At 38.6% G+C, this 19,015-nt stretch overlaps 2 protein-coding genes across 2 annotated transcripts in view; one reads left to right on the top strand and one right to left on the bottom strand.

Annotated features, from left to right (window-relative positions):
• The window catches only part of LOC121243197 (protein translocase subunit SECA2, chloroplastic), a 50,810-nt gene extending 38,337 nt beyond the window's left edge, over positions 1-12,473 (top strand). Inside the window, 12 exon segments of the mRNA XM_041141278.1 lie at positions 4,664-4,953; positions 5,111-5,166; positions 5,614-5,731; positions 5,880-5,960; positions 6,184-6,263; positions 6,387-6,441; positions 6,524-6,593; positions 6,710-6,899; positions 7,001-7,124; positions 11,429-11,503; positions 11,579-11,768; positions 12,016-12,473. Coding sequence (XP_040997212.1) covers positions 4,664-4,953; positions 5,111-5,166; positions 5,614-5,731; positions 5,880-5,960; positions 6,184-6,263; positions 6,387-6,441; positions 6,524-6,593; positions 6,710-6,899; positions 7,001-7,124; positions 11,429-11,503; positions 11,579-11,743 — 1,304 coding nt within the window. The 3' untranslated portion in view covers positions 11,744-11,768; positions 12,016-12,473.
• A 559-nt stretch (positions 12,474-13,032) lies between these two features.
• Positions 13,033-16,541, bottom strand: LOC121241981 (amino-acid permease BAT1 homolog). The gene is made up of 7 exons (XM_041139852.1): positions 15,892-16,541; positions 15,521-15,700; positions 15,094-15,213; positions 14,726-14,917; positions 14,051-14,356; positions 13,777-13,959; positions 13,033-13,682 (listed from the first exon to the last, which is right to left on the bottom strand). Exons 1-7 carry the CDS (start codon positions 16,066-16,068, stop codon positions 13,191-13,193), a joined length of 1,650 nt encoding a protein of 549 aa, XP_040995786.1. The 5' UTR covers positions 16,069-16,541; the 3' UTR covers positions 13,033-13,190.
• Between the last annotated feature and the right edge of the window lie 2,474 nt (positions 16,542-19,015).

Raw genomic sequence — 19,015 nt, 5'->3', positions numbered from 1 at the left:
GGGAGGTGCTCTAATCCCCCAGATATTCTTCCATGGAAAATAGGGCCTAGTTTGAGCTGAAAGCATATAATAAAAAGAGCGAACCGAGAATTTTCTTTTCTTAGAAGGTCTCCATTCCATCGTGTCTTCAGCTGGATCTCCCACACAGATGTTATATAGCAGGCTGAAGAACTCCTCCAACACACTCACTTCCCAATCTTGTGCCTCCCTAGTGAGGTTAATATTCCACACCTGTAAACCATGACTAATTTCCATCACATCAGCCACCATAGCTTCCTTATCTCGTGCAATTTTGAAAATATTAGGATAAGCATCCTTAAGAGCTGAATCTCCCGCCCACACATCCTCCCAAAAGCTAATTCTTCTGCCATCCCCCAAACACAGCTGAGTGTTTCTCGAATAATCCCCCACCCTTGCCTTATATGCTTCCACAACCTAACCCCGTAAGCCCCCCTCCCCTCATCATTAGAACACCAACCCCCTCTTGCACTCCCATACTTCGCACCAACCACCCTTTTCCATAAGGTTTCCCTTTCATGATTATAATGCCATAACCAGTTCCCTAATAGAGCCTTATTAAAAGACCTAACATTACGGACCCCCAACCCACCATCTCTCAACAGAGTACACACTCTATCCCAACCAACTAGATGAAATTTGAACTCATGAACTCATCCCCTAGACCACTCCACAGAAAATCGCATTGAAGTTTCTCAATCCTAGATGCAATGCTCGGCGGAAGGGGAAATAAAGACAAGAAATAAGTGGGAAGATTAGAAAGCGTGCTCTTTATAAGTGTGATTCGCCCTCCTTTCGATAAGTATAACCTTTTCCACCTGGCTAACATTCGCTCTAATTTCTCTAGCACCTCCTCCCAAATTGTCTTGGCTTTGAAATTTGCTCCCAACGGAAGACCAAGGTACTTCAATGGTAGTGAAGAGACCACATAGCCCAATATGCTGGCCAATCCTCTAATATTTCTTACCTCACCCACCGCAACCATCTCTATTTTAGCAAGGTTTATCTTTAATCCGGATGCTGCTTCAAAACATAGTAAGATGACCTTCAAAGATTGAATATGTTCTGCCCTATCCTCACAAAATAGCAACATATCATCTGCAAATCCTGACAAAAACCCTCCCTCTACCGCAACCGACACCATTCTACTAAGAGCCTCCATCACAAGCACAAATAAGAGTGGTGATAGTGGATCACCTTGTCGTAGCTCCCACAAACTATTAAAGAAGCCCACATGATCACCATTTACCAAAACAAAGAATTGAGCTGTTGTCACATAATGCTGCGTCCACCCTTGCCATCTTTCCCCAAAACCACATCTACTTAACAAATACAATAGAAAAATCCAGTTGACATGGTCATAAGCCTTCTCCATATCCAGTTTGCATAAAATACCCGGTACTCCCGACTTAAGCCTGCTGTCCAAGCATTCATTAGCTATAAAAACTGAGTCCAAAATTTGTCTACCTCTCACAAAAGCATTTTGGGACTTAGAAATAATCTTATCTATAATGGTGCTCATCCTATTGGCAAGGACCTTGGCAATTATCTTATACATACTGCCCACAAGGCTAATGGGCTTGAAATTTTGCACCTCTATTGCACCAAATTTTTTAGGGACAAGTGCAATAAAAGTAGCATTTAAACTTTTCTCAAATTTTCCAGACAAAAAAAATTCCTGAAAAACCTGCATAATCTCCCTTAACACCACCTCCCAACAAGTTTGGAAAAATGCCATAGTAAAGCCATCCAAACCCGGCGCTTTATCCTTATTCATTTTTCTGATCACTAGTCGTACCTCTTCCTCTTCAAATGGTCTCTAACCAAGCTATGCTGATTTGATCAATGACCTCAAAAGCTAGGCCATCAACTTTTGGTCTCCATGCATGAGGTTCCGTCAACAGTTGTTCAAAGTGTCCAGCCACATGCTCTCTAATTTCTACTTGTTCTGATGATAAACCTCCATCAATGGTCATGGACTCTATGATATTAAACCTCCTATGTGAGTTTGCAACCCGATGAAAAAATTTTGTGCATTTATCCCCCCTTTAAGCCACAATGCCCTTGACTTTTGCCTCCACGAGATCTCCTCCATTAATAGCAACCTTTCTACCTCTGAGACAACTTGGCCTTTGTGTTCATTCTCTTCTTCCACACCTTCCAATCTTTGCAATTCTTGAAGGTGATTCTTCTTTTGTAATGTTACATTACCAAATACTTGTACATTTTATGTCTTCAAATCTACCTTCAAAGTTTTCAATTTTCCAGCCAAGACCTTGCTCAGAGTGCCCTCTAATTGATATGAATCCCACCATTGCCTAACCAATTCCACAAACCCCTCCACTTTTAACCACATATTCTCAAATTTGAACGGTCTTCTACTCACTGCAATTCCTCCACAATCTAACATTATGGGAAAGTAATTCGAGCATACCCGAGGAAGTCTTTTCTGACATAACTCTGGAAATTGTGTTTCCCATGAAGTAGAAATGAGGAATCTGTTCAGCCTTGACTAGGCTTGGTTGTTAGACCAGGTATAGTCACCTCCCATAAGTGGTAAGTTCATGAGTCTAGTTCGAATATTAAATTTGAGAATTCCACCATAGCTTGATTTTATCGCCCCTACCCCGATCTTTCGCTGGGAAATTTTGTCACATTGAAGTTCCCACCAATACATCAAGGAACATCCCACCAAGTACATAGGCTTGCCAGCTCATCCCAAAGCAACCGTCGTTCACTATCCAAGTTGGGGCTATACACCCCAGCAAATGCCCATACTAAGCCATCTACAGAATTTTTAAACGAACATCCCATTGAGTATTCTCCCACAAATTTATCAATGTTTTCCACTACCCTCTTGTCCCACATGACCAAAATTCCAACCGAAGCCCTCTTTGAAGGTAAGTATGTCCATCCCACATATGGGCAGCTCCAAATACTCTGAATGGTTCTTCCTGTAATAATCTTTAACTTTGTTTCTTGCAAACAGATAATGTCCATCTTCCATCAAACATGAAATTATACAAGCAAACGTGTTCAGCAATTATGAAAGCAACTACCCAAAAATATCCATTTTTACTACCTTCCCAAAAATCATTTAATTACAGCCACTCACTCCAAAAATCCCATTTGTACCCAGTTCACAACCATTTATTACAGTGTACACCATGGTCTCCCCTTGGGACTGCACACCCTGGCTCCCTTCGCCATACCACAGGTAACAATCGCGCGTGACTCCCGGAGCGTAATGTGACTAGGTATCCTCTAGCCTCCGTCAGTAAAGGGGCTCTGGAGTCGTACCAAGAGCGTTACCGTCTTGGTTGAGCTTGACGTCGCCTGGCGATAGTCTTGGGGATGCCACTCAGTTTTACACGCTCCCGAGTGATTAGAGGAGCTCCACCGAGATAATACCCTATTTCGGCTTGGGGTCATGACACGCACGCACCCACACAAAAATATATTTTCGATGACACCAAAACTCCAATTTTCAGATTACGCAGCATGACATAGAACATAGCACAGTTAAATAAATCATGGCAGATATTAATGACAATTAATATGCAGATGCATGACAAGCAGTTATTGGATGGCATGACATAGCACAAAACAGTCAACCACACAACAACACAAGTCACAATTCCACAAATCCCAACTACACACGTCTCCATCTGGCCCTTGGCACATATTTCCGACAACTACGTCATTACTATCCCAACACTTCACAGGGCCCCTAGCCACTTCTTAATCACAACTAGACTGCAACAAAGTTAGCGATAATTCCACGTTAGAAAATCAAGGGTCGATATGGAGGTTTACTTACCACGCGGAAGGCAAAATTCTGGATGATCGAGCGTGATGGCTTAAAGTATCTGCAATTGAGTGTGTGCTCATGTTGCTGCGCGTATGGACATAGTTGGTTAGATTAAATCTGAACACACTAAAAAATAAAGCATGCGGCAAGAGGCATAAAGGTTTATTGTTGTGGCGTCTAGAGGGGTGAAGCACAACGGCGAAAGTGACGGCGCACGGTAGCAATGGTGAAACTGGGTAGAACAGGGGGGCTAAAATTGGGGGGGGGGGGGGAGGGGTTCTTTTAAAAAGGGTGGCAGATCTGATGTGCTAGTGGGTGAAGGAGGGGATTTTCGTGGTGGGGTATGGCGAGGTAGTGGCTGCGGTGAGCTTTAGCTCACAGGTTGGGTGGAACCAGGGGAGGAGGAAGGCGGGAATTGGAAGGGGAGGACCATAAGGTGGTCGCACGGCTGCAGAACACGGCCAGGAGTGGTGGCTCATAGCGGCGCTAGGGGAAAATCACTCCTAAAAGCTACGGAGGGTAGATCTGGAGGTGAGGGAGGCAATGGAACACGATTTGAGAGAAGGAGAGGAGGCTTGAGGGATGGTCTCCCGAGGGTTGGGGGGTCGGAGTTCGCAGCCGTGTCTTGGATTGGTGGTGGGGAACGGTGTGGGCTTCACTAGCGTTGCACGTGTGGCTTGCGACGAGTTGGACATATCAGAAGGCTAGTTAAAAGATTCTTTATCCAAGAAATATTTTAAAGGCTCATTTTGGATGAAATATGTATTTGTATTACCTTTTTGTGCAAGTATATATAGCTTGATATGTTTTGTTTGTTTCAATTGAGTCACCCAGCTAAATATGTGCGCAAAAGTGAGGGTAAGAGCTGGACATATCAGAAGGCTAAGTCTTTGATCTCAGAAGCTGTGGAATTGAGTCAGTCAATGGATTTGAAAGAAATAGAAAAACTTGCTCATGAAGAGGCTGAGATGTATCCTCTTGGCCCTACTATAGCACTAGCTTACCTGTCAGTCCTGAAGGATAGTGAAGTACACTGTTCCTGCGAAGGTGCTGAGGTGAAAAAACTAGGAGGGCTTCATGTGATTGGCACGTCCTTGCATGAATCAAGGAGAATAGATAACCAGGTGAGTCCTTAACTGTGCTATCTTTATATTTGGGTTGTGCCCAGGTGTTTTCCGGTGACTTATTCACTCCCCAAAAAATCATAATATCCTAGATCTTTGTCATGCATTACATATTATGACATGGTTTTGATATGTAAATGGTGATACATCTCTATAGCTTCGTGGAAGAGCAGGAAGGCAAGGGGATCCTGGATCAACACGGTTTATGGTGAGGTAGTGTACTGTTCAATGGGTTTATTTTCCTCTAAATCTACATGGCTTTAGTCAGTGATTATAATACCGATCCCAACTTCATAATATAAACTATTAACTTGGGGCTAAAAGGGGTGACTTTATTGTGCTAGTCAACAAGTCCTTACCCTAAGATTTGGAGCTGGTTACATGTGTTCTGCTTTTGCCATTTTCTTTTTAGCACTGAACAAGATGGAAACGGGAAAAATTCTTCTTGAGTTAAAAGGGGTTCAAACTCTTAGTACTATATGTTTAGTGCTATACTAGCTTTCAAGGCTAATGCTTTGAAGTTGTAAAGCTCTAGGATCTAAGTTTGGGGTCCATGATGTTCCTGTCTTCCTGATAATCTACCATTTGTTCTTCTTCTTCTTGGTTTTTTTTTTGGGACATACCTTAGATAAAGTCTCATCTTATGTATTCATGTGACAGCTTGCAGGATGAGATGTTTCAAAAGTTTGATTTGGATACTGAATGGGCAGTGAGACTTATATCCAAGATTACAAATGATGAGGATGTACCAATTGAGGGCCAAGCAGTTGTTAAGCAGGTTATAGTCCTATCTCTCCATCATTACCTTTTCATTTACTCGTTCTCGTATACTATCTTTCTTTTCTTATTTTTTCATTAATTTATTGTTTCATGTTTGATTAGAATCACTCTTTTACTTCTAACATGAAACTATCAAATACTTGTAGCTCTTGTCCTTGCAAATCAACGTGGAGAAGTTCTTCTTTGCCATAAGGAAGAACCTGGTTGAATTTGATGAAGTATTAGAGGTCTGCATGGCAGTGCCTTTTCTGGATATAACATACACCTCTTTTTATTTTTCTTCTTCTTCTTTTAATTAATATGACTTCTGCTTTGCAAAAGATACTTAATTTCCCTAAATTTTTCATTCACAGTTTGCAAAACAATCTTTTGATTCGACATTGGCTTCTTAGGAAGTTCTTCCAGTCACCTATTGGTGGGTTACTAATTTATTTGATTTTCTTTAATCAGGTGCAGCGAAAGCATGTCTATGACCTTAGGCAATTAATTTTAACTGGCGACAGTGAAAGTTGTTCCCAACACGTTATCCAGTGAGTGCCTTTTGGTTCTCAATCAGTCCTAGGAGATCTGAATTTTGATCGCTGTATATTTATTTTGATGTTGGTTTTCCAGATTATTTTTCTTTTGAGTTCTCTGAAAGAATTTGTGTATAGGTACATGCAAGCAGTGGTGGATGAAATTGTTTCTGGAAATGTTGATCCACAGATGGTAGTTGAGATTTTCCTGTGACTGTTCTATATACTGCTGTGTGCTGATGCTTTTTACTTATCTCCTTATTTATGTTTGATAGCATCCAAGGAGATGGAGCTTGGGTAAGCTCTTGAATGAGTTCACCTCAATAGTGGGGAAACAGTTGGATGGTGAGATGATTTTTTACAATAATTTTGGTCCTCTTTTTTTTTTTTCACTTTTTTGTTTTTAATTATGAAAGGCGGTATGCTTTGTTAAAATATGCCAACCAATGGAATTTTTGAAGATTCATTTGCAGGGGTAACTGAGGATGCGTTACTAAAATCTCTTGGACAACTACATGAAGTTAGATCGATTGATATTGATAACTTTTCTCTTCCAAACTTGCCAAGACCTCCAAATTCCTTCAGGGGAATACGCAGGAAGAGCACTTCATTGAGACGTTGGCTCGCTATATGCTCTGATGATTTGACTATGTGAGTACTCTTGATAATATACAGATAATTGAGTTTTTTTTTTTCCCTTTCAATTGTGTGTTTTTACAATTTATTGAAATACACTGTTATGCATAATATAGGAACGGAAGGTATCGGACTACTATTAATCTTCTTCGCAAGTACCTTGGAGATGTTCTAATTGCTTCATATTTAAATGCTATACAAGAATCAGGTTATGATGATGTATATGTGAAGGAAATTGAGGTAAGGTCCTTCATTTTTCAATGCACTCTTTCTGATGGAGTAAAAGTTAGTTCCTTTGTGAAAATTGACCATGCCCCCAAGAATTGATTGTGATTTGCATGCGGATTATAGTCAGTCAACCTAACAGAGTAGTAGGTATAATTTAAAATTTTTGTCTTTGAGTTTTGTTCAATTTGGGTTTTGTTAATCGTATAAATATTAAATGTGGGCTGCTCGTCTTCATACTTTACTCCTCTTTTCTTTTTTATTTTTAATTCCCTCCCATCATTCCTTAAGTTTCCTAGGCTAGATCCTGTAGAATCTGGTCCAGGTATTGTTATCTGTACAAATATTACACTTTGGCAGTTCCTCCTCATACTTTCCCTCTCTTTTCTTTTTCAATTTTTTTTTTCAAATTCCCTTCCATCATTCCTTAAGTCTCATAGGTTTGCCTTTTACCTCATAAATACTGTGTGAAATCTTCTGTCTTCTCCAATCTGTCTCTATCCCACAATATAGCATGTGAATCAATACAGAACTTTTTTTTTTTTTATCTGTATGTATAGATAATCCCTAGGGGTTTTCTGTCTCAAGTGGTAAGGATCTTGGTCTTGGGAGTATGCTCCACCCCCCAAAACCCCAGGTCTAAGGTTCAAACCCTTGGGTGCAAACAATTAAGAGGAGCAATGTATCATTGGTGAGAATACATATTGACAACTGCTAAATTGTAGATAATCAAAAAATTCCTGAAATTGATGAGGAGCCGGATCTGGGATGATATGAAAATCAAGAAAGAAATGGTTAGAAGAAAAATCTCAAGCTTATGTGCTGGATGCACGATAATCTCAAAGCCGTTAAAATCTCTGTTATTCTGCTCATTTTGTATGCTCCACATCAAGCATAACAGTGCAGTTCACTACAGAATACCTCCTTACTCTTTCCATCCCCTTGGGCCCGTTCCAGCTTTCAAATCATTCAGGATCTTGGAGTAATCTAAGATACACTATATATGTATAAAAGCAAAGACTGAAAAATATATATAAAAGCAAAGACTGAAACTTGTTAGCAACCATGTAAGTTAGAAGAATTTATTGACAGACTTCCCCATGGGTTTGCACATGCAACACTGGCTAATTGCTATTTCCTGATCATTCATGAGTGAGGCCAACTAGAAGTGAAATGTTTGGTGCAAATTGGATCTGGAAATAGTTGGTACATTATAGTTGTATGTAACTATTCGTAGACCTGCAGCACGCATAAAAATAGTCGAATTTGTTAAATGAAAGTTAGTGTACCTTGAGGCATTATATGATAAATAGAACCTTTAAAAGAGAATCAGTGCTACTTATAAAAAAAAAAAAAAAGAGTGTCAATGCTATCACTTTGATCTCCAAAATGTTAGTTGAGAAACTTGGTGTTCTATCCTCTTACTCTCCTTTTTTTCAATATTAATGATGAGAAACCTCACAAACTTTGGTTGAAGGAAGAGAGAGACCAAGAGCTATTTATATAGTGTGCTAAAGTAACTCTGATCATCAAGACTCATAGTGTATAGGTTCTTTAACCTTTTTAGAATTCAATAACATTTTTGAATCTATTGGTTATAAAACTAAAAGGCATAAGTTGACAAAAAAGATATGCGATGAGAAAACTAAAGAATACTAATTTTAAATAAAAAATTGGTAACATAATGCGATATATCATTTTTCATTTTATAAGTTTGACTTAATATATATTATTTAATTTTCATTTAATAATAACACTAATTGGGAGTGGATGATGTGGTTTTATAGCACTAGTTTTCCTTTAATAACAATTTGATGGGATAGTTAATAACGTGGCTTCTGAAATTACAAGATTGACCCTAAATAACACCTAGAGGGGGGTGAATAGGTGAATGTCACAATTCTTTGTCCAATTTAACTCATGTCAAGATTAATAAAATTTATGAACTTCTGAATTAGCTCACATGCATCAAATCGCAATATTGAATAGAAGTATAAATATGAATGATAAAGCAAAACAAGCCAACCACAAGACAATGATTTCTGGTGACAAAGGGAAACCCTAAAAAGAACTCTTTAAAGATAAAACCACTCCGGGACAGCCTACTCAGAACAAGCCGATTACACTATTTGAAGATTTATACAAGTAAGTTTCTTACAAACCCTTTGTAATATGAATCCCTTACTTGCCATGACAAAACAACCCGCTTTGTCCCTGCTGTAGTAGCAACCAGAACATCTGGCAATCTTCAAACTTGGCTTCTTCTCCTAGAACCTCTAGTTGCTGAATTCTTCTCCAAGCACACTATCAATATCCTTGTATTTTGTGTGGCTTACAAAAGCTCTAAGAGAGATAATTCTTGTAAAAGTCCCAAAACTCATTTTCTCTCTTGGCACACTTGGATACTATATCAATATCTGATTGGGTAACTTTATAGGCCAATTCGTGCCCCTTTAAGGGTCCTTGAATTGATCAAACTCTTTTTGAATTTCAAAATCACATTTTTGAAAATCTACAGATGGCCTGCTGTGACAGGTTCCCATTGGACCATTAACTCTTCTTCAGAATTCCAGATAGTGTGGCCTTTATCCAAATTTCGAATTTTGCAATCTCAATCCAATACTCAAATTTATCTCTTCAAATAGAGCATTGTGAGAAATTTGATCTCTTATCAAACCTTACCCATTATCCTTATAGATTTTTTTTTTTTATAAGTAAAAATATTATATATATATATATATATCAATAGGAATAATGAAGTACACTGGACGTATACAAGAAAACACCTAGCTCATACTAGAGAGCTTCTAATGACCCAAAAAGCCTGTGAAAAACTACCCAAAATACTCCAAGCCCGAATTGGAATAGAACACACCTCCCCAACCCCAACCCCAACCCGTTGTTTCCCGTAAGACTAATACTCCACCCGAAACTCCCTCTACGAGAACGTCTTAATAATGCCCTCCCTTTAGCCCTCGACTAGAGCTACCACCCTAAGCGTCGTAGTTGATTGCCCAAGAAATACGCTTTAACTTCCTGTTTTTCTTAAAACTTGGTTTGATTTCAAGCGAGTGTCTCGCCTCAATCGCAATGAGTAGTGCATTAAATTGGTCTTCACATCCTCCATATGAAAGCCCCACGATATGCTGAATCTCGTTAACCTCGTGTAGAACCCAATCCGATGGTGAACCCGCTATATTATTTATCGGAAGAGAAACCAGGGGAACAACATTATCCCCTGACATAGTACCCAACTGCACTCCCGATCCTAGACATTCCTCCTCACAAGGCACCAACGGAAAACCCATAATTTCCTCCCCGCTATATCCTGCATTCAAATCCCAAACCTCCTCAACAGCTATATGGTTGCTGTCCATTGTTGCTGTCACCATTAAAGGTTCCTCCCCTCCATCGACGAGGACATTGCTTGTATGTGCTCCACCCCTTGACGATCCTTTTTGTGCCCCTTGACGATCCTTTTTGTGCCACTTTGTCAGACCTTACTGCTCCCTCAGGAGGCATAGAACAGGTAGGGGAAGCACTACCTTCTGTTACCTCATTTTCATCTTCTAAAAATGGTTCGTCTATTTCTTCCAAAGTGCTTAAGACCCTGGAAGGACCCCCATCTTCAACTGAAAGTGAACCCTGGAAAAAAGTACCAACCCCATTTGCAATTGGTGACTGAGGGCAGTTAGAAGACCAGCTACTGATGTCCTGAGTGACACTGGCGTGAATGGTGTTGCCGGCGACCAACAACCCTATCTGTAATGGTGTCGAAATGCCCTTTGCCTACGCACTTGAGGCCTTCAACCCAAACCATTATCCTTACAGATAAAACTTATCTATCAACTCAAACCAAAAAACAAACCTTAACCATTGTTTTGAAACCGAATTTAGCCAATACTAAAAATACTAACAGCTTCATTGGAGCAAAGCTCCGTGCTTTGGAAATTATAATGTATTAGATAGATTAGCATCTTTCCATTGGATGAAATGAGTTAAACTCAGACTGGAATTGGTGTGCACGTCTCAACAATTACTGAAAACATAAAAAAGTTAGAACATGTTCCAATAGGTTTTTTTCTCTAAAACTATTGAGATATGAATTTGGTGATCTATTGATTGCCAATTTATAGCGAAGCAGTTTTGTTTTGCGTAGTGACTTTGTAACAACTTCCAGAAAGCCTTGAAAGGGGAAAATAAAGGATGATAAAAACTTTCTTGCTCCTGGAGGTGCTGCTGATTGTTGTTTTTCCTGCTTGAAGAAGTTTTATAGGTTTTCTTTATCATTTCCATAATTTTTTTAATTTGAATTGCAGAGAGCAGTTCTTGTTAAGACTCTAGATTGTTTTTGGAGAGATCATCTTATAAACATGAACAGGCTTAGCTCAGCGGTAATGTACATTCCTGTTAATTTGGATCTCTTTGACTTCCCTGTGAGCACAAGGCTTACATAAATTTTGTGGCAGGTAAATGTAAGGAGTTTTGGGCACCGGAATCCTCTTGAAGAATACAAAATTGATGGCTGTCGATTTTTCATCTCCATGCTCAGTGCAACTCGAAGGCTAACCGTAGAATCAATCTTGCGATATTGGTCATCACCATCGGAGTCTCAAGAACTATTCTTCTCATAAAGTCAGAATAATTTCCATGCTATTAGCATGTATATGCGCTTCTTCTACCTAAGTTTCTACTTTTGTCTCTATTTTTTGCAAATAGAAATTATCATAAGATCGTCTAAACTCAATGTTTCTGTTAGTGTGCCCCATAATATTGTCAGTTGGGTTCATTCTATATGAAGTATGTAGTAAAGGACGCTAACCCTTCATTTTCTTTTTCTCTGCATGACCCATATCAAAAGCTCATGTCATAGTCTGGATGAGAACCATTACTTCTTGGTTGGCAGGATGCTTTGGAGATTTTAATGGGATGTTCTTGGTGGGATGGCGTGCCTCAGATTATATTCTTCTGTAAATGCATGTAGTTCTCTTGCTGGTACCTGGCAGGGTGGAGCCGAGTGGTCAAAAGGTGGGCTTGGAATGAACTGTAGACTTGCATATCTCGGATTCGTTGTGGCACTAAGAATTGCCATGCATTACCTGGTCGTGTATCTGGAGTTTACTTGCCAAGGATGGGTCCCAAGGGCTCTGCTTTTGTGAGGTTCAATGTCCTAAAAAAAAGTCTTTCTGGTACTCTTGTATTCTGAACGTAGTTCAAACCAAGTTTCACCCCACACTCAAGGAAATTTTGTACAACAGGATATTGGGGTGACAAAATTGAGGTTGTCCTTTAAAAATAAATTCGTTTTTAGGATTTAGAGTGAAGGTGATTGCAATGAGAATTACTCCTTTTTTGGTTGGTAAATGAATATAAGAGAGCTCAGGATAATGTTGATCCACATGATCAGACAATCTGGTCAAGTTACTTTGTTAATTCAAAGATACGGGTTTCTGTCATGGGCCATGGCAATGCTTCAAAGCGGTTTTGCAGCTGCTGTGCATGCTGGCCTTTACCTTCGTGATACATTATCTGCCTATGTAATTATGGTTTAGCCAAAAGAATGTGTCTTATGTCTTATTTTGACTCTTTGGTTTTTCAGCTCAGCTATAAAATCAAATGCCACACTATACTGTTAGTGTCTTTCCAGTGTCTTGCTATAGCTTTGGTTGTGTCAAAACTTGTATTAGCAGAAGTTACAATCTCACCTATGTTGACTGCCCCACTGCCCCAGATATGTGCCAAGAGTTTTCCTCATATATTAGCATGGGGTTTTCTCTCTTTGGCAGTGTTGTAAAACTTTTAAAATGTATCATTTTGTTACTATTTTTTATCAGGTATTATCCTTTGTGAGTTTATCAGCAGCTTCAACAAAATGCTGGTAGACAATTTGTTGTGCTTATTAACTAGAAATTGATGTTCAGAACAAACCCCCGCTCCTAATTTAAAAGTACAATAAAAGACTGAACATTATTGCAAAATTAATTATGGGACTTGAGTTGTGATTCAATCAAGATGATGAGTTCTTGAATTTGGTTATATCAGACTTCTCCATGGAAAAGCTTTCAATTCAGAAACTAACATTCAAATGTCTCCATTTTGTATATCAATGTTCCTTACCGGCCCCTTGAACCATTTCCTTGCATCCAAGACCCACCAAAGCATTATTGCAGTCAAAGCTACAGCAAGGGCTATTGGTGCATAATTGAAAGTTCTCCATTGAAGAGGGTAGAGAGTTGGCAGTAAGAATGCTGAACAGGTGTAACATATCCACAGGAAGGCTACCAAGCAAATTGGCCTTCTTGCTTTACCCAAATAGAAAGGTCCTGGTTTGAAATTTTCCTCTGCCATGACTAACCTGGCGAAGATTGGGACAGCATAGCCACCAACCCATCCGATTGTACTTATGGAAAGGATAGCTGTGAAAACTACATCTAACTTCAGGATGGGTAGGCCAAGGATCATGCATATGGCTGCACATAGCCACACAGCATTTCTCGGAACCTTATGCTTCGGGTGAACTCTCCTCCATATTGGTGAAAATGGAATTCCTTTATCCCTAGATAGTGCATAAACCTAGAAAGGACGGAAGAAACCTTGTTGTTTATTTTCATTCCTAAAATATGCCAAAAAAACACAGAGGGATGAAGTGAGATCCACTTATACTCACAACTCTGGCAGCACTAGTAGTAACTGAAAGCCCACAAAAGAAGAATGATCCCCAGATTATACACAGAAATACAACAGCTCCAGTGGAATTTTGATACCTCCCATGGAATGCATCATAAATGATCTGTGCTGGTACAAGGGCACCAGCTGTCTCATTGTTCTCATCATACAAGTAGTTTGGATCCTGCATTGAAATCACAACACCCAGTCATCTTGAAGCTGTATTTCCCCAAATTTATCACAAAAACAGAAAAGGACCCCCATTAAAGGCATACCCGAATGCAGAAGGTAAGAGCTAAGATATAAGCCCACCCAAATGCAGAAATGATCCCAATACTGGAAAGAATGGCAATAGGACCAGTTCTGTCGGACCCTTTTGTTTCTTCAGTTAGATGAGCTGCAGTGTCATAACCGTATAGACAGTAGTTGCTTAAAAGCACAGATAGTATCACTGCATAAGGTTTGCTGCGTATTCCAGTTGCCTCAGGGGATGTTTCAAAGTGAGTGAACACATAAGAAGCTGGTTGTGTTTGCTGTGCCACTAGAGGGAGCATTATAATCACCACTAAACCACCGATTACCTGTATGCTCGTAGTTGAAAACAGAATGAAAACCACAAGAATCTCGTAAGGAACTCTATAACTAGCATTACTTGATGCAGTTGGTTCTATTTTGCTCTTTGATAATTTTTTCTGAAAGATGAATACAGCACAGCATTAGTTCTGCATGGGTTATTGTTCCTTTTGCTAAGAATCAAACATGGCAGAAGGAAATGGAGCTGTAATTCCGAAAACAATAAACAATGACACTAGAACTTATACTGATTACAAAGATAAAAGAAGTTATTTACCAGCCAAATAAATGTTGATCTTTATGAACCTGTTCGTATGAAGTTAAACATGCTCCTACAAACAAGATATTTGAGAAACAGAATGGTTAGATGGCCTCACCTGCCACCATATGGAAATTATGTCCAGGAATGCTATTACTTCTAAGGCGAATGAATTGAGTATAGCCCATATAAGGGTAAGGCTCATATACATGGCCAAAAATACACTTCTTGATGCAAAGTAGCCTCCACCCTTGTTTGTTCCAGTGGACAAAAGAATGATCATCTGCAGTGCCTGCGCTCCTGAATAGGCCTAATGTGGAGAAAAGAGGACATTAAGTTAAAGTGGAGAAAGAAACATTTCTTGATAGCATTGCAAGCTATTGTTTTCTATTCTGGATTGTTGTTGTACTTATTGTATAAAAAATTCAGAATTTGGTAATGCAGTTATGTCAGTACTGAAAATATGTGGAAAGGAAGTTGCCAAACCTGTGCTCCAATTCCAGAAATAAGACCAATGGTCTCGAGCCATGCACAAAACCATGATGCAAATGGACCCCACCTTGGTCCAGCCAAATGGGCAGCCCAAAAGTATAGAGAACCTGTAGTCTGCTCAAGATCATCTTAACTTAAGCAAATTCCAAACTGGGGAAATAAGAAACCTTAAAAAAAGAACAAAAAAGAATAAACAAGCAACTCCTTGACGGGTGACCAACATGGGCGCGCAAGTTGAGATTGTTATATTCATTTGAAAAAAAAAATGATAAAAAAATGAAGAATTTTGTCTGGAGGAACTGTAAGATTCTCTACCACAAATCTAAACGATTGATTATTCATGAAAATCAAAGTCATTCCTTTTTTCTTATGTGTGTATGTGGGTTGTGAATGGCCACTACTAATTGGTGGATATACATACAGGGAAGGAGGAGCATATCTCAGCCATGGCTAGTCCAACAAACCAGGTGAAGAAGGTGACCACCACCCATCCCCATATTAAGCTTGCAGGACCTGCATAACGTAGGCTTGGGCCATATAGTGGCGTTCCAGTAAAAACTGCCATGCTCGAAAATGTTATTGCAAGCGTCTTGAATAGAGTCTGAAGAAACCCAAGAGTGAAAAAAAAATGAAGAGCGAGTACGTTTTAAGTGTTAGATTCTTTACAAGACTTGGGAAGTTTCAAGCTTATATCTTTCATCATCAACAAAAACATTTGAAAGTTTTTCCAGGTAGTCTTCGAATTAAAATGATATAAAACTATCAAGAAAAGGAAGGTTTAATTGAGAAAACCATCTCTCTTCTCAACTCTTGCTTGTATCCAAGCTCATTGAGACGCTTCTCTCCAGAATCCATTTCCAAAGCCTGCTGACTGACGCCTAATTGATCATGTCCTTCTCTGGAACTCATACTTGGAGTACTATTGCCAAGGTTTGTTAGGCAAACAGACAGGAAAATCGTTAAATACATTTCCAAGCTCTAGGGAAAGTCAGACAACAAGACTGGTTGTTTTGAAATAGTCAGCATCTCCAGTCAATGTATGAATCAGAAAAACAGAAATGGTGGAGGATCAGGTGGAAATCTATGAACAAATCATTAATTAACACTACTGTTAGAGTATAGATTCGAGTGTATGAGTCATGACTAAGTTCCATATTTCGTTGGTAGTCACGAGAATCAGTGCTTGATATAATATAATTAACCATATTACATTGGCTCAAGTTTCTAGAAAAGGTCAGAACAGGATGAGAAAGTGGAAGCAGCTGATCATAGTTAAAACAAAAAATGGAAAGGAACGTAGTGGCTTTATTTGACTAAGAAAGTATAAGCGGTAGAATTGCAGTTGCTTTTTTTGACCAAAAAAATGGAAGTGGCCAAGGAAAGGAGTCTACACCATGTTTACTCAGATGAAGAAAGCTTAGCGGTGGAGCAAAAATATCATTAAAGAATTCAGCAATAAGGTTCAACAGAAGTGTGTGCATATATATATATGTGTATGTATGTATGTGGTCACAGTTTGAAATTCAAAGCACATGCTTGGATTTGGTCAGCACACTGGTTTACTCTCTTTCCCTTAAAAGAGTTTAAATTGCCACTGGAGTTCATGATGAGGGAATATCAACATCGTATGACTTCATGAAGAAAGAAAATACTTTTCGCACTTTTGCTTATGAAAAATGTGTAAATTATTCCAATGCCGGGCCGTTCACGTTGTTTGGTTTTCCAAATGAAATCTAGTAAAAAATCTATCTTCTTTTGAAGCAGATTTTATTTTAAGTTTTTTTTTAACATAAATTTGAAGTCTAAAGGTTTGCAACCATTTATTATTTGCCAAGTCAAATAGAAAAGATCAATAGAAAAAAGACCCTTTAGATATTATCTTGAAGATCAGATCAGCTTCGCTCCTGTTTATTCACCTCCTACTATTTGTCATTAAAGTTAAAATTTGATAATGTAAGCAATTAAATAAAACATAAACTTGCTCTCTTGATTTGCCTAAATCTACGAAGGTGTGTGAGAATCTTGGTGATGGAAGTTTGGGTGAGCAACCAGGTGAAACTGGTGATCATGTCGTCCCAGTGTAAAGGAAACAGGTGAAGTTTGTTTGTTCCAGATTTTTATTCCTCAAGCAGGTACGTAGGTGATGACAAGCATACAAAGCGGTGGCAACAAAAGCATGGGGTGTCAAAATTAGCAGCGTCAAGTGTTGAGAAGATAGCGTGAAAGATGGCAGCCATGCATTGTTATTACATTTGATCAGAGTCTTTTCCTTGCTTGTTCATTACAAGGATGCTCCATGTCAACCATCTCGATGTTGGTGCAAAAGGGGCTGCAAAAGAGAAAATAGCGAGAGAAAATTTTGCTTCAATGCGCGTTACAATGTCACTTTTCTTAAGACAATATTTGCCTCTATCAATAACGGTATGCACACGGGTTACAAGTAAATTTGCCTCCAAAATACAATGAAGCCCAGAACAAGTATATTTGTCTAACTACGTTATGCACACACGAAATTAGACCTCGAATATCCTCAGATTTTGCTATTCAACCAAGAAATTAATGCAGAATGAACAGATCCTAATGATAAGTTTTGAAGAAAAGAAGACTTTTGAGAGAGAGAGAATTTTGAAATTGCTTTCTTCATTCTTCTGTCATACTCCAATTCATAGGCCAATGAGTCTATTTATAGACGGTCAAAGGATGTGAATGAAAAGTTGTAACTTTTCATTTTTCTGTAATCTGTTCTGAAAGGGTATATATCTATACCTGTTACCGAATGACATAATTGTTGGACCCAGTCCAACGGTCATGTTGCGTCTTCCCAAGGAGACCGCACAGTTTGATCCCAAATATTATAACCATAGGCAATAGCTTATAAACTTTCCTTAATTTCTCAATTTCCAAAATAATTCATAACTTCCAAGAATAAATCCCAAAATATTATTAATAATAAATATAATATAGATTATTTTGAAAATATATCCAACAATCTCCAACCATTTTCAAAATACATCCTGGTTAAAATATGAAAACTTATATATAAATGAATGTGTCTTTTGGACTTGAACCTTCACATAGTGAAAATACATCAAAGCTAACTAGAATCACATAGTCGACATGCTTTGAACTAGCGATTCTATACGATTAGCGGGAAATATCTCACATATAAATTTTCTTTTCTTTGGGTAGTTCATAAAAGCCGACACATGGATTGGTCTTGTGTCTATATCTTGGTTTCACGAGCACTATAAAGACAAAACCTAATTTGCATAGGAGGCGGCACCACCCCCAACCTCATATATGTAGACTTATCGAAAGTGTCATGTAACTAAACACTTTAACAAAACCATGTTATAAGTATATTAAGAGTTTATTGCTGAGCCTCTCATTTTTCATTACAGTACCAAGCACTTAAAACCTTGGGATGGTAAATTAGTTTGAAAACTAATTTTAATATCACAATGCTTGCAAACCACGAATATATAATGTACTTTGCTCATTGAATTCAGATATGTTCAAGAGTTGAGTTGAGTATTCATTATTGGTGATTTTATTGTTTTGGTTTTAAACCCATCCCTTTGATGTCTCACATCAAATCTCTTGCAAGTTTTTTTTTTTTTTTTTTTTAGTTAATGGATATGTCATTTCCGACAATATCTCATAAAATCAATTGTAATTACTCATCTGTGAGTAATTGGCTTAATATGCCTCGACTTGCCATTATATATATGGCTTAGGCCTGTGATAATATAGCATGACTGTCACAATGCAAAGATATTGGTGGCATTGATTTTTGCCAAATCCGAGGTTTCTATCAATAATTTCTTAGCCGCTCTATCTCTTTGCTACAAGAAGCCAATGCTATAAACTTAGCCGTCATGGTTGAGTAAGTTATGCATGCTTGCTTCTTTGATCT

Source organism: Juglans microcarpa x Juglans regia, chromosome 8D (genome assembly GCF_004785595.1).
Source record: "Juglans microcarpa x Juglans regia isolate MS1-56 chromosome 8D, Jm3101_v1.0, whole genome shotgun sequence".
NCBI lineage: Eukaryota > Viridiplantae > Streptophyta > Magnoliopsida > Fagales > Juglandaceae > Juglans > Juglans microcarpa x Juglans regia.
This window is presented reverse-complemented; position numbering and strand designations above follow the sequence as displayed.

Coding starts and splice junctions, on each gene's coding strand:
- LOC121241981 (XM_041139852.1), bottom strand. CDS start 16,068: ATGTATTTAACGATTTTCCTGTCTGTTTGCCTAACAAACCTTGGCAAT. Junction 14,357..14,725: donor TAATTTCCATATGGTGGCAG/GTGAGGCCATCT, acceptor ACGAGCATACAG/GTAATCGGTGGTTTAGTGGT. Junction 13,960..14,050: donor CTCTTACCTTCTGCATTCGG/GTATGCCTTTAA, acceptor ATTTCAATGCAG/GATCCAAACTACTTGTATGA.